The sequence below is a fragment of the Hyla sarda genome, chromosome 2 (genome assembly GCF_029499605.1).
Source record: "Hyla sarda isolate aHylSar1 chromosome 2, aHylSar1.hap1, whole genome shotgun sequence".
Taxonomy (NCBI): domain Eukaryota; kingdom Metazoa; phylum Chordata; class Amphibia; order Anura; family Hylidae; genus Hyla; species Hyla sarda.
The window spans coordinates 204,307,331-204,322,947 of record NC_079190.1 but is presented as its reverse complement, the minus strand read 5'-3'; the positions used below and the strand labels follow the sequence as shown (position 1 = coordinate 204,322,947).

Below are 15,617 nucleotides of genomic sequence, written 5' to 3'. Positions count from 1 at the left end.
CTGGCTTTTTTAGTATGAAATACTGAATTTTTTTTAATGAAAGCAATTGCAAAACCTATTGGTTTTGCATGCTTTAAAACATATCAAAAGTTTCTGTATCTGACAGTGCCCATTTAAGTCTTTTTTCCTTGCCCTTGATGTTTTTTCCCCTTGCACCTGGAGACTCCATTCTTATGTTTTAAGAGAAGCCGGAGTTGTGGCAAGTAGTGTAAAGTTCACTAACAGATCAACAGAGTCTCCGGGTACAAGTAGAAAATGCACCAAGGACAAGAAAAAAAAGACAAAATGCAAGTGAGTCTCTGGGAGCCTGAATGAACACCTGTTGCACTGATAGACTGTATGTAAGTGTATACAAAAAGAATCCAAAATGACACCTTACTGTACATCCTGCCATCATGGCTACATAGTGTCTACATATGATCCTAACATGATAACGGCGTACTCAAAGTACCAATCCACCACACAAAAAAGAAGACCAGCGGCCCCTTGAAAAAGGAAACGAAACGGTGTTGGGGAGCGGAGCAAGGCACTTTAGAATGGGTAAGCCCTAATTAGCACCTTATGCACTTGTATCTTTTTATGGCAAATAGCCAATATATTTGGTTTAGTTGTCAGTAATACACTGGGAGCCTCTTTCCGGAGGGAAGATTTACCCAGCCGGGGTCCCCAGTGTTTACACAAGACATATTTTCAGTGCCCATGTGCATTGCATACAACTTCCACAGAGTTGTTCCCAGATTATTACATTATTGTCCGTGTCTCTGTACTGTTGCTCGGCCTATGCTCTTGAGGTCCTCAGTCATTTCAGCTCCATTTTTTGGTCTTATGTTTTTATACTTTGTTTATTTAATAAAGATATTATATTTAATTAAGCAGCATTTAGTTACTCTTTCTTCTTTTTTGTGTGGTGGATTTGTATGTAAGTGTACTTGTATATGCACAATGTGGTGCTGTGTTGTAAAACTTATTTAGAAGAAGAACAATTGGGGAAAGACTATTTGCAAAAACTCTGATCACATCATTTGCTGAAAGAATACACCAGTATAAGGGAAAAACCATGCTTTAAAGAGGTACTCCGCTGGAAAACATTATTATTATTATTTTTTTTTAATATTTTTTTTTGTTAAAGTTAAACAGATTTTTAAATTACTACTTAATCCTGCCGGTACTTATCAGCTGCTATGTGCTCCACAAGAAGTTACTTTCTTTTTGAATTACCTTTCAGTCTGACCACAGTGCTCTGTGCTGACACCTCTGTCCATTTTAGGAACTGTCCAGAGTAAGAGCAAATCCCCATAGCAAACCTCTCCTGCTCTGGACAGTTCCTGACATGGACAGAGGTGTCAGCAGAGAGCACTGTGGTCAGACAGAAAATAAATTCAAAAAGAAAAGAACTTCCTGTGGAGCATAAAGCAGCTGATAAGTACTGGAAGGATTAAGATTTTTTTAATAGAAATAACTTACAAATCTGTTTAACTTTCTGGCACCAGTTGACTTTCCAGCAGAGTACCCCTTTAACATATTTTATTAATGGTATCTAAATACATAAATTTGAGGTTAAATATGTCATTCCATATACAATAGGTGAAGGGTTGATGCATCTTCCCGCTCAAAGAGGGGGCGGCTGGTTGTCTTCCTTTGATAAAACCCCAAACTGTTTTATATTGTGATCCTGCATAGAATTCTCAATTGCTAAGCCGCAGGCAGTAATATTCTCTGAATCTATGCAGGAATCATAATAATTGCTTTATACATTTACTAAATAATCTTAAACACAATAGGGATAAAAATAGCTGGAAAGGAAGGAGCCTAATGACTAACCCCGATGTCCCCGAAGTACTGATGATAGTTACATTTATAAATCATATTGAGCTATGCAGAAGCTCCCACTTGCTTTAAGCAATCATTTTATTCATGAACATTCACTGACATGATTGCCATTTCATAACCAGTCCCCAAAGTGTCAGTGAAAAAGGATGAAGCCAGCATGCCAATCCTAAACTAATGATTTGGTTTTTCAGACCTGACAGTTAACAGGCTTACTACTGATACAGTCAACACAAATCTATCAACATTACAGTCTGCCTTACATGACTAGTTTCCATATACCATAAAAGCATTTGTCACATACAGACATACAAACTGCATGATGCAGATTTTTCTGCTCCGATGATTTCAGCCCATTGCGACTGTGGCCTGTCTGAATGTAACACTATCTATATTTAGTGGTTTAATTATTTGATTTATGCATTCCATTAAGGCAGATGTGTGTGTTTTTTTTTTTTGTTTGTTTTTTTGCGCATATTTTAACTTAACCATCCAGGCTAAATGAAGTACTAATTCGCTCTGAGCGTGGCTGTCAGTAATTTAATGTACCCTATACTGGATTTTGGAAGTTCATATAAATGCTTCAACTTTATAGTGCTAAAATATGAATTCAATGTCAATGTAAACTCGATAAATCATCCTTATCGCTTCATTTATTAAGTTAGACACATAGATTGTAAACGCTGCTAAATCTTTTTTTCTGCTTAAGAAAAAACAAAAACATAGCACTGTACAGTATAAGTTATATGTAAATAGGTGAAATAATTGTAAACCATTATGTGGACATATGTAAAAGCTTTTTTACAACATGAAGCTGGAAATAAGATGTTAATACCAATTATTCTCACTTCGCAACATACTATTGCAACACAATAGTATTTTTATACAGCCTTTAAAAATGTTGGTCTATACTTAGGATAGGCCTGCAGCGCTTGCATAAGTGTGATCCTTTGGCCCTTTAAACTGTTAATTTATGGGGCGGCTGGAAGTTGCACCCCTGCCAATATTAGATTGGCAGGGGTCCAACTTCCAGCAGCCCCATAAATTAACAGTTTAAAGGGCCAAAGGATCACACTTATGCAAGCGCTGCAGGCTCTTTAAAGGGGTACTTCGGTGGAAAACTATATATACATATATATATATATATATATATATATATATATATATATATATTAATCAACTGGTGCCAGAAAGCTAAACAGATTTGTAAATTACTTCTATTTAAAAATCTTGATCCTTCCAGTACTTATCAGCTGCTGTATGCTCACAGGAAGTTCTTTTCTTTTTGAATTTCCTTTCTGTCTGACCACAGTGTTCTCTGCTAACACCTCTGTCCATGTCAGGAACTGTCCAGAGCAGAATAGGTTTGCTATGGGGATTTGGTACTACTCTGCACAGTTCCTAAAATGGACAGAGGTGACAGCAGAGAGCACTGTGGTCAGACAGAAAGGAAATTCAAAAAGCAAAGAACTTCCTGTGGAGTATATAATAGCTGATAAGTACTGGAAGGATTAATAGTTTTTAATAGAAGTAATTTACAAATCTGTATAACTTTCTGGCACTAGTTGATTTAGAAAGAAATGTTTTCTAGTGGAGTACCCCTTTAATGTTTACATTGGCCAACTGGTACTTGCGATCACCATCCTGTTTGCTTTTCATTTTCACATTTATTGGATAATTCTGCAGTACTTTGTACTTTTGCAAGACTGAATAGCCCCTTTAACATAAAAAAAGGCTGAAATGACTCATTGGGGACATATGTTACACTAGTTGGCCCTTTTCACCATGTTTGCAGAAGACAGTCTTGCACTTAAAATCACTTTCCATTTACAAAAAAAAAAAAAGCCTGTAGCTCACCTGGACGATTGTTTTTCTTTTTCCCATTTTGAAATAAATTTGCTCCTCGTAAGAATGTCAGCTACAAAATCCAAATAAAGCCACAGAACATCATGCAAGGAAGTTACCTGTCGTCATATACAGTAATAATCACAAAGTCCTCCCCGAGTGCAACCATATTTCTCCTAAATCCAGCCATATCCCTTCCATATGGTATGTGAACATATGTGCTTCATACACACTACAGCCTGTGTTTCATGAACATACTCACTTTAGTACTGGCTGCATCTCTCATCATCCTGATGGCAAACCTGTATGTAGCAGGGCCCTTGGTCACTATGAAGCAGCTTGCCCAGCCAATGAGGAGGTGTGAGGGCAGGGCCAATCAGCTGTGGGGCCAGTGCTCACGCCTCCCATTGACAGGTTATATAAACTGCCTGTAATTAAGGTTCCTACCCATATCCAGCATTCCTGACCTTTGTATTCCCTGTGTACATGACTTGACCAGCTGTAATCTTACCTTTGCTTGTGACCTGTCCTTGCCTTTGTACTATCCTTCCATCCTGGTTTGACCCGTGCTTGTCTGCTTGTTGTTGTTTATGATTTTGTTCTATGCTCCCCTCTAGTTTCTTACTCTGTAGCTTCTTCTGAATTTTCCTCTTGTCTGCTTGCTTGGTACCTGTTCTGGCTGCATGTTGCTTACCTGGCCTGTCTGACTTCCTTGGCACACCATGCACTCAGCAAGTGTAAGGTCACTGGCACAGTTGGAGGCTGAAATTTAGGGTGAATTATCCAATTAGGTGGTAAAAGTCCTTGGGGCTAGATTGAGGTCTGCCACTCCATGTAGAAACTCAGCTCTTCAGGGTTGTATTCTATTCCTCTCCTAAGTTCTCTTCCTCTTCATACTGTGATGTTAAAAGTTGTTGCCTGAATCCATTGTGGTGCCTTTACAAATAGGTACCACATGGCAAATTATTAACGCTTGAGTTGACTTGAGTTCTAGATGGGATAGGGGTGGACAACTGGTAGACACAGGGTGCCTGCATATTCCCAATCTCTGTGTCAAATCAGAAACTAAATGCTCCTGTAGGTACCACTGGCTGCTCTGGTATACAACAGATAAACAGTATTCTCATATTGCTAAAATTCATGCTACTTCACTTGCTTTGAGTTGAAATGATCATGTTTCCATAACATGTACAGTATGTGCTTTTGGTATTGCGTATAATGCAGCAGAGGCTTTCTTTAAATCCTATCTTTAAATCTATTGATTTCATAAAAAGTGTATATTAGTTTCTGTCATTTCAACACGATCTATATGGAGATTTCTAACAAGCTGTATGTTTGTGAAATATGCTTTCATGGAAAGAGCCCAGGGGTTTTCTCACTGATAACCTTCCAGTTCTGTCTTATACTATCACTCCTGAGACTGCGCAGCATACTTCATGCAGACTATAAAAAGCTCTTTCTACAGGAAGCTAAACAGATATTCTCCGGCAATGTTTTCCTGATAATACGCAGAAGCTTTGGCTAAATGCACAATTTGCATTCTGTGGGTTTATTACCTGGTCATTAGAGAAAAGACACAGATGCCTTTATGGTTCAGGTATACAAGAAGTGAGGGAATAGCAATGATATTTGTTATCATATCTATTGGTAATATGCTGTTGAAAACATTAATCAGAATTCATACCTGGACAATCTAATGTCTGTAGAGACACCAGAATAGCTCCTGAATGCAATAGAGTATGAAGTATTTAAAAGGGTACTCTGGTGGAAAACATTTTTTTTTTTAATCAACTGGTGCCAGAAAGTTAAACAGATTTGTAAATGACATCTATTAAAAAAAATCTTTACCCCTCCATTCCTTTTTAGCAGCTATATGCTACAGAGGAAATTCTTTCTTTTTGAATTTCTTATTTGTCTTGTCCACAGTGTTCTCTGCTGACACCTCTGTCCTTGTCAGGAACTGTCCAGAGAAGCATAGGTTTCCAATGGGGATTTTCTCCTGCTCTGGACAGTTCCTGATATGGGCATCAGGTGTCAGCAGAGAGCACTGTGGACAACACAAAAAAGAAATTCAAAAAGTTTAGAATTTTTTTTCCACCGGAGTAAATTTTTTACCTATGATAAATTTATTGGGCCAGCATTAGGCTAACTCAGATTATTTATAGTCCACATATGCCAATCTTAGACTCAGGATTTTGTGTATCTTTGGCTATTTGTATAGTAAATCTGTCATGTAGCATTAGACTTTGGCTCAACCTAAACCCCATCTATTAGAGGTAGCAAGTGTGGAACATAACTACGTACATAAGTACATAGGGGGAGAATTATCAAAACTTGTTCGGAGGAACAGTGGATCAGTTAATTAAAAAAATCTCATAAAACGTTACATTTTTTTCAGTTATGACATCATTAGTCTATTTAATATAAACAAATTTCTCATTGTGCCATGGGTGTTTAAAGGGGTATTCTGGCCCTAAAACATTTTTCCCCTATCCAAAGAATAGGGGATAAGATGTTTGATCGTGGGGGTCCCGCCGCTGGGGACCCCTGCAATCTAGCATGCAGCACCCACCTCTGAGCACTGCAGGAAGCGCTGGGGGCTCCAGTCTTATGCCTCCCAACCACGGGGATGGAGTATTGTGACATCACGACTCCACCCCGTGTGACGTCACACCCCACCCCCTCAATGCAAGTCTATGGGAGGGGGCGTGACGGCGGGATATCCTTTGGATATGGGATAAGATGTCTTAGGGCCGGAGTACCGCTTTAATTTTATTTGCTGAACTACTATAGAAGTTGCTAAAATATAACACTATATGAATTCCTGACCACTTAAACAGTGTTTCATAAGCGTAAATCCCTCCTGACCAAATACTGTGATCTGAATGTAAAAAAATAAGGTTTTATCCACTGTTGACAATACAGTAAAGTTTAGCTCCTTTTGCAGAACTAATACTGCAGTATATTTGAACTTTCGTTCTATATGGTATATTTTTCAAGAGAAAATGTGAAAGATTTTAAATGTTCAGAGGTTAGTAAATGAGTCTTTGAAGAACATTCCACCCTTTGCACCATTGATTTCCCATAAACAGTTCTAGCTCCTTAACAACGCAGGACATATATTTACGTCCTGCGCCGGCTCCCGCGATATAACGCAGGGTCAGGCGGTGACCCCGTGTCATATCGGGTGTGTCCCGGCAGCTTTCAACAGCCTCGACCCGTGACTAATACCCGTGACATAACGGTGATGGCCGTTATTAACCCTTCAGATGCGGCGATCAAAGTTGATCGCCGCATCTGAAGTGAAAGTGAAAGCTTCCCAGCAGCTCAGTGGTGCTGTTTGGGACCGCCACATTGAAATTGTGGCGTCCTGAACAGCTTGCAGGACGCGAGGAGGATCCCTATCTGCCTCCTGAAAATAAAGTGTTAATAAATTTGATTTATCCCCTTCCCTAATAAAAGTCTGAATCACCCACCCTTTCCCATTAAAAATAAACTATGTAAATAAAAATAAATATAATCATATGTGGTATCACCAAGTGTTTAAATGTCCGAACTATAAAAATATATTGGTAATAAAACCAAACGGTCAATGTCGTACACGTAAAAAAAAATTCCAAAGTCCAAAATAGCAATCAAAAAATCTGATCAAAACAAAGTTGATATTGATAAAAACTTCAAATAAAAAAATGAGCCCTCAAACATCCCAATATGCGGAAAAATAAAAAAGTTATAGGGGTCAGAAGAGGACATTTTTAAACGTTTTAATTTTCGTGCATGTAGTTAAGATTTTTTCCACAAGAAAGAAAAAATCAAACCTATATAAGTAGGGCATCATTTTAATCCTATGGACCTACAGAATAAAGATAAGGTGTGATGTTTACCGAAAAATTTACTGCATAGCAACGGAAGCCCCCACAAGCTACAAAATGGAATTTTTTCTTCATTTTTGCCACACAATGATTTTTTTTTTGGTGTCGCCGTAGATTTTGTGGAAAAATGACTGATGTTATTACAAAGTAGAATTGGTGGCGCAAAAATTGAAAGGGTTATGATTTTTAAAAGGTAAGGAAGAAAAAAAACGAAAATGCAAAAACTGAAAAATGCCGAGTCCTTAAGGGGCTAGAGATACAGAATGAGGTTCATTATTCAGACCTATAGACATACTCCCCAGATAATGAAGCTGTGTCAGGCGGTATTTTTGCTTTTCCTGAAGCTAACATTACCTCTCGAGAATAATGTGCAATTAAATGCTTATTTTATTAACATGTCAAATGCATAAGAAATGAACCAGTAGTGAATTGCTAAATTTATAATGAAAAACAACACTTGCAGGAAAAGACAAATACTTTGAAGTCGTAAGAACTATGCCGAAATGTATTATCCAGGATGTTGCAGAGACCAGTAAATTGTTAAATATATCATGCGTTACACTTCACATACCCAGAAATGGTTAAACTTTATTCTTTGCTAGCTGTGACTCAAATAACTAGAAGGGAACAAGATAACTTTTTATGGTGTACTGTATTTAGGATATCTATATATTTTGGTATAAATTGTATTTCTATTAGAGAACTGTCAGGCCAGTCATATAAAATGGTGTGGATAGAGTCTGGTAAACTTCCACAGTGGATACATCTTCCTGTGTATCTGCCAAAAATCATTTATTTGGTTATAGGACATAGAGCTTGTAGTAGCTCAGAAGACCATGAAATAATTGTTCCAATTAAACTTCCCTCACATACCATGTATGCAGGGAGATGAAATATATTCTTTGTGGATATCTTGTGCATATTACATTAAATGTCACACAATAACAATACCAATGTGTGACATTTGACATATCATCTAGAAAAAAACAACTGTGCAGTCTTCTGTTCTAAAAGATAGAACGTGTGCTCTATGCATGGGATATACACTTACATTAGTGAATAAGCCTCACACATTTTTGTAAATATTTTTTTATATCTTTTTATGGGACAACACAGAAAAAAATGACACTCTGCTACAATGTAAGGTAGTGCAATGTTTCATGTTGCTGTCCTCTCAAAATAACTTAACACACAGCCATTAATGTCTAAAAAATAAAAAAACGTGAGTATACCCCTAAGTCGAAACCTCAAATTGGGCCCAATTTTCCCTCACCGGTGTCATGTCACTCATTAGTGTTACAAGGTTTCAGGTGTGAATGGGGAGCAGGCATCTTAAACGGGTACTCCCCTGCTCAGCGTTTGGAACAAACTGTTCCGAACCCTGGAGCTGGGAGCGCGTGACATTATAGCCCCGTCACTGTGGGAGGGGTCGTGACAGCTGTCACGACCACCTCCCATAGACTTGCGTTTGTTCCAAACGCTGATCAGGGGAGTAGCCCTTTAAGATGCCTGCTCCCCATTCACACCTGAAACCTTGTAACACTAACGAGTGACATGACAATGGTGAGTGAAAAATGGCTAATTGGGCCCAATTTGAGGTTTCGACTTAGGGGTATACTCACTTTTGTTTTTTTAGACATTAATGGCTGTGTGTTAAGTTATTTTGAGGGGACAGCAACATGAAACATTGCTCTACAGACTGTACACTCACTACTTTACATTGTATCATTTTTTCTGTGTTGTCCCATAAAAAGATATAATAAAATATTTACAAGAATGTGAGTATCCCTTTAAATGTGATTTTATCGCTCTCAAGCTCTCTAATACTGATCACTGGAAATTTTACATGACACCTCATGGCAAAGAACTCTCTAAGGATCTGAAAAATGAATTGTTGCTCTTCAAAAAGATTGCCTAGGCTATAGGAAGATTACAGACTGCAGCATGGTGGACAAGACCATACAGTGGTTTCACAGGACAGGTTCCACTTAGTACGGACCTCAAAATGGTTGACCAAAAAAGTTGAGTGCACATGCTCAGCGTCATATCCAGGGTCTGTTTTTGGGAAATAGATGTATGAGTGACTCAAGCTGGGGATAAATTTACATGCAATACTAATTTTGTAAACACAAATTTTAAAAATATATTTTAATTTCTCTTCTTTGTTTAGAAATCTGTGGGGATAAATATACCAATTACTAATCCCTCAATGGATACCCTACATTTCCAAGTGCTGGTGAATGGTGATGGTATTACAGGGGATGATGTTTTTAGTCTGCAGCCAAAGGAAACTTTCTCTTATGTAGCAAAATTTTCTCCCTCTAAAACTGGGAATTCTAATGGGAGGTAAGTGAAAATATGAAAATACAATGCGCTGTGTATGGCCATAGAGTATAATTTCTGAATTATAGCCCATGCAGACCCACTACTGTATCCATTAGCCATCTAGGATTAGTCATGGTTTGCTATAATGACGAAGCTCAGTGGTATACTACATCTAGTTCCGCATTCTGTGATGAAAGGGTGGCCAGGCACATATGTTTTTCTGCCCAGAGTTACAGTGAATCTGTCAGATGGTTGGGACTTTATTTTCATATGGGCTATGTTCTGCTGAGTTCCATGCACTGACTGTACGGGGGGGGGGGGGGAGGGCATATTTGATGAAGGGGGCATGGCCTCATGAAAACTTTAGGGTCTCCTAGGTGTGATGCTGTGCACAGCCAAAGACAGCCCATATGATAATAAATTCCTACTCTGATGGATACACTGAATCAGAGGGGACTAGAAATTCCCAAAACTCAGCAATGGGAGAGACAGTCATCGAGCTATAAACAGGTATGTGATCAGCCCCCCTTAGATAGCTATTAGTTACTGCCACTCATTATATGTAGCATGACCACAGGTCCTCTTTAATAGCAATATCAAGACAAATGACTTTTTTTTTTAAATATTCTATTTAAAGCATTTTATATCTGTTTTGCAGGATCTAACTGACAAATGTAGTATTTAAGGGGTAATCCACCCCTAGACATCTTAACTTCTATCCAAAGGATAGGAGAAAAGATGTCTGATTGCGGGGTCTTGCCGCTGGGGACCAGCGCGATCTCTCCTACTGCAACCCTGTACATCCTGGAGCTATGTTTGCTCCGTGGCTGATGACGGGCGATACAAGGGACAGGGTATCGTGACATCGCAGCCCCGCCCCTCGTGACATCACGCTTCACCCCTCATTGCAAGTCTAAGGGAGGGGTCGTGGCGGAAGTGGCGGGACCCCCACAATCAGACATCTTTTCCTCTATCCTTTGTATAGGGGATAAGATGTCTAGGGGCGGAGTACCCCTTTAAATTAAATGACATTGTTATATGGTCAGCATTGATTTCTAGCAGACAGACTTTGTAGGAGTAACACACAGAGGGTGTTGGGGAATGTGTTCTTGTAATGTTTAATTATTATATCTTTTTATTTTTGTGTTTCCAGTGTAATTTTTCAAAGTGATATATTTGAAGAATTTTGGTACGATTTGAAGCTGATAGCAGAGAAGCCAGAGTCTGTTAAAATTCCTGAAGTATTTTGTGAACTTGGCAAGTAAGTGAAATATTTCATACTACTATAAAATAGAAAACAAAATATGGGACATTTTTAGGGCTGAAACAACTCGATTAACTGCGCAATCTATTTGTTGCCGATAAATTAATCGATGAATCGGGGAAAACTGAAAAAATTTACTGTAGACAGCCCTGTGCCCCTATTATTACTTGGCTTAGTGTTTTCCAACCAGGGTGTCTCCAACTCTTGCAAAACTACAACTTCCAGCATGCACTGACTGTGTTTGCTGGAATATACTGGGAGTTGTAGTTTTGCAACAGCCGGAGGCACCCTTGTTGGGTAATACTGACTTAGCATTTAAATCAAAACTCTCACCTCCATACGAGGTATGGAGCTGCAAGCACCATGAATTAGTTCATAAAACAATCTAAGAGAAGGTCCCTGTCACGATGCCGGCTGGCAGGTAGTGGACCCTCTGTGCCAGAGAGGGATTGGCGTGGACCGTGCTAGTGGACCGGTTCTAAGCCACTACTGGTTTTCACCAGAGCCCGCCGCAAAGCGGGATGGTCTTGCTGCGGCGGTAGTGACCAGGTCGTATCCACTAGCAACGGCTCACCTCTCTGGCTGCTGAAGATAGGCGCGGTACAAGGGAGTAGGCAGAAGCAAGGTCGGACGTAGCAGAAGGTCGGGGCAGGCAGCAAGGATCGTAGTCAGGGGCAACGGCAGAAGGTCTGGAAACACTGGCAAGGAACACACAAGGAACGCTTTCACTGGCACTAAGGCAACAAGATCCGGCAAGGGAGTGCAAGGGAAGTGAGGTAATATAGGGAAGTGCACAGGTGAAAACCCTAATTGGAACCACTGCGCCAATCAGCGGCGCAGTGGCCCTTTAAATCGCAGAGACCCGGCGCGCGCGCGCCCTAGGGAGCGGGGCCGCGCGCGCCGGGACAGAACAGACGGGGAGCGAGTCAGGTAGGGGAGCCGGGGTGCGCATCGCGAGCGGGCGCTACCCGCATCGCGAATCGCATCCCGGCTGGCAGCAGGATCGCAGCGCCCCGGGTCAGAGGACGTGACCGGAGCGCTGCAGCGGAGGGAGTGAAGCGAGCGCTCCGGGGAGGAGCGGGGACCCGGAGCGCTCGGCGTAACAGTACCCCCCCCCTTGGGTCTCCCCCTCTTCTTGGAGCCTGAGAACCTGAGGAGCAGACTTTTGTCAAGGATGTTGTCCTCAGGTTCCCAGGATCTCTCTTCAGGACCACAACCCTCCCAGTCTACTAAAAAAAAATTTTTCCCTCTGACCTTTTTGGCAGCCAAAATCTCCTTGACCAAGAAGACGTCCGAGGAGCCGGAAACAGGAGTGGGAGGAACAGATTTGGGAGAAAAACGGTTGAGGATGAGTGGTTTGAGAAGAGAGACGTGAAAGGCATTAGGGATACGAAGAGAAGGAGGAAGAAGAAGTTTATAAGAGACAGGATTAATTTGACACAAAATTTTGAAAGGACCAAGATAGCGTGGTCCCAACTTGTAGCTAGGGACACGGAAGCGGACATATTTAGCGGAGAGCCATACCTTGTCTCCAGGGGAAAAAACGGGGGGAGCTCTTCTTTTCTTATCCGCGAACCTCTTCATGCGTGAAGAAGCCTGTAAGAGAGAATTTTGGGTCTCTCTCCATATAATGGAAAGGTCACGAGAAATTTCATCCACAGCGGGCAGACCAGAGGGCAAGGGGGTAGGGAGGGGGGGAAGAGGGTGACGGCCGTACACCACGAAAAATGGGGATTTGGAGGAAGATTCAGAGACCCTGAAGTTATACGAGAATTCGGCCCATGGAAGGAGATCTGCCCAGTCATCCTGGCGGGAGGAAACAAAATGTCGCAAATAATCACCCAGGATCTGGTTAATTCTTTCTACTTGTCCATTGGACTGGGGATGATATGCAGAGGAAAAATTTAATTTAATCTTGAGTTGTTTACAGAGAGCTCTCCAGAATTTAGACACGAATTGGACCCCTCTATCCGAGACAATCTGCGTAGGCAACCCGTGAAGACGAAAAATGTGTACAAAAAATTGTTTAGCCAACTGAGGCGCAGAAGGAAGACCAGGAAGAGGGATGAAATGTGCCATTTTGGAGAATCGATCAACGACCACCCAAATAACGGTGTTGCCACGGGAAGGGGGTAAATCAGTAATAAAATCCATACCAATCAGAGACCAAGGCTGTTCGGGGACAGGCAGAGGATGAAGAAAACCAGCGGGCTTCTGGCGAGGAGTCTTATCCCGGGCACAGATAGTGCAGGCTCGCACAAAGTCCCCAACATCCGTCTCCAGAGTCGGCCACCAATAGAAGCGGGAGATGAGTTGCACAGATTTCTTGATGCCCGCATGACCTGCGAGATGGGAGGAGTGACCCCATTTGAGGATTCCGAGGCGTTGGCGTGGAGAAACAAAGGTCTTTCCTGGAGGAGTCTGCCTGATGGAGGCAGGAGAAGTGGAGATCAGGCAGTCAGGTGGAATGATGTGTTGCGGAGGGAGATCAACTTCTGAGGCATCCGAGGAACGAGAGAGAGCATCGGCCCTAATGTTCTTATCGGCAGGACGAAAGTGAATCTCAAAATTAAATCGGGCAAAGAACAGAGACCACCGGGCCTGGCGAGGATTCAGCCGTTGGGCCGACTGGAGGTAGGAGAGGTTCTTGTGGTCGGTGTAGATAATAACAGGAAATCTTGATCCCTCCAGCAGATGCCTCCATTCCTCAAGTGCTAATTTAATGGCTAGAAGCTCTCGATCCCCGATGGAGTAGTTCCTCTCCGCTGGAGAGAAGGTCCTAGAGAAAAAACCACAAGTGACAGCATGCCCGGAAGAATTTTTTTGTAGAAGAACAGCTCCAGCTCCTACTGAGGAGGCATCAACCTCCAATAGGAAGGGTTTGGAAGGGTCAGGTCTGGAGAGCACGGGAGCCGAAGAAAAGGCAGACTTGAGTCGTTTAAAGGAGTCTTCTGCTTGAGGAGGCCAGGACTTGGGATCAGCATTTTTTTTGGTTAAAGCCACGATAGGAGCCACAATGGTAGAAAAATGTGGAATAAATTGCCTGTAATAATTGGCGAACCCCAAAAAGCGTTGGATAGCACGGAGTCCGGAGGGGCGTGGCCAATTTAAGACGGCAGAGAGTTTGTCTGGATCCATCTGTAGTCCCTGGCCAGAGACCAAATATCCTAGAAAAGGAAGAGATTGGCATTCAAACAGACATTTCTCAATTTTGGCATAGAGTTGGTTGTCACGAAGTCTCTGAAGAACCATACGGACATGTTGGCGGTGTTCTTCTAGATTGGCAGAAAAAATTAGGATATCGTCCAGATATACCACAACACAGGAGTATAACAGATCACGAAAAATTTCATTGACAAAGTCTTGGAAGACGGCAGGGGCATTGCACAGTCCAAAGGGCATGACCAGATACTCAAAGTGTCCATCTCTGGTGTTAAATGCCGTTTTCCACTCGTCCCCCTCTCTGATGCGGATGAGGTTATAGGCGCCTCTTAAGTCCAATTTAGTGAAGATGTGGGCACCTTGGAGGCGATCAAAGAGTTCAGAGATGAGGGGTAAGGGGTAGCGGTTCTTAACCGTGATTTTATTAAGACCGCGGTAGTCAATGCAAGGACGTAGGGAGCCATCTTTTTTGGACACAAAGAAAAATCCGGCTCCGGCAGGAGAGGAGGATTTACGGATAAAGCCCTTTTTTAGATTCTCCTGGACGTATTCGGACATGGCAAGAGTCTCTGGGGCAGAGAGAGGATAAATTCTGCCCCGGGGTGGAGTAGTACCCGGGAGGAGGTCGATAGGGCAATCATAAGGCCTGTGAGGAGGTAGAGTCTCAGCTTGTTTTTTGCAGAAAACATCCGCGAAGTCCATATAGGCCTTAGGGAGACCGGTTACTGGAGGAACCACAGAGTTACGGCAAGGGTTACTGGGAACCGGTTTTAGACAGTTCTTGGAACAAGAGGACCCCCAACTCTTGATCTCCCCAGTGGACCAATCCAGGGTTGGGGAATGAAGTTGAAGCCAGGGAAGTCCAAGGAGAATCTCCGAGGTGCAATTGGGAAGGACCAAAAGTTCAATCCTCTCATGATGAGATCCGATGCTCATAAGAAGGGGCTCCGTGCGGAAACGTATGGTACAGTCCAATCTTTCATTATTTACACAATTGATGTAGAGGGGTCTGGCGAGACTGGTCACTGGGATGTTGAACCTGTTGACGAGAGAGGCCAAAATAAAATTTCCTGCAGATCCAGAGTCCAAGAAGGCCACTGTAGAGAAGGAGAAGGCAGAGGCAGGCATCCGCACAGGCACAGTAAGACGTGGAGAAGCAGAGTAGACATCAAGGACTGTCTCACCTTTGTGCGGAGTCCGCGTACGTCTTTCCAGGCGGGGAGGACGGATAGGACAATCCCTCAGGAAGTGTTCGGTACTAGCACAGTACAGGCAGAGGTTCTCCATACGGCGTCGTGTCCTCTCTTGAGGTGTCAGGCGAG

The 15,617-nt window shown here is 42.1% G+C and overlaps 1 protein-coding gene across 4 annotated transcripts in view; it reads left to right on the top strand.

Annotated features, from left to right (window-relative positions):
- The window catches only part of CFAP47 (cilia and flagella associated protein 47), a 548,331-nt gene that overhangs the window by 399,523 nt on the left and 133,191 nt on the right, over positions 1-15,617 (top strand). For all 4 annotated transcript variants that reach the window (XM_056556158.1, XM_056556159.1, XM_056556156.1 and 1 more), the window contains exons 53-54: positions 9,715-9,890; positions 11,023-11,130. In XM_056556158.1, coding sequence (XP_056412133.1) covers positions 9,715-9,890; positions 11,023-11,130 — 284 coding nt within the window. The remainder of the gene's footprint in view (positions 1-9,714; positions 9,891-11,022; positions 11,131-15,617) is intronic.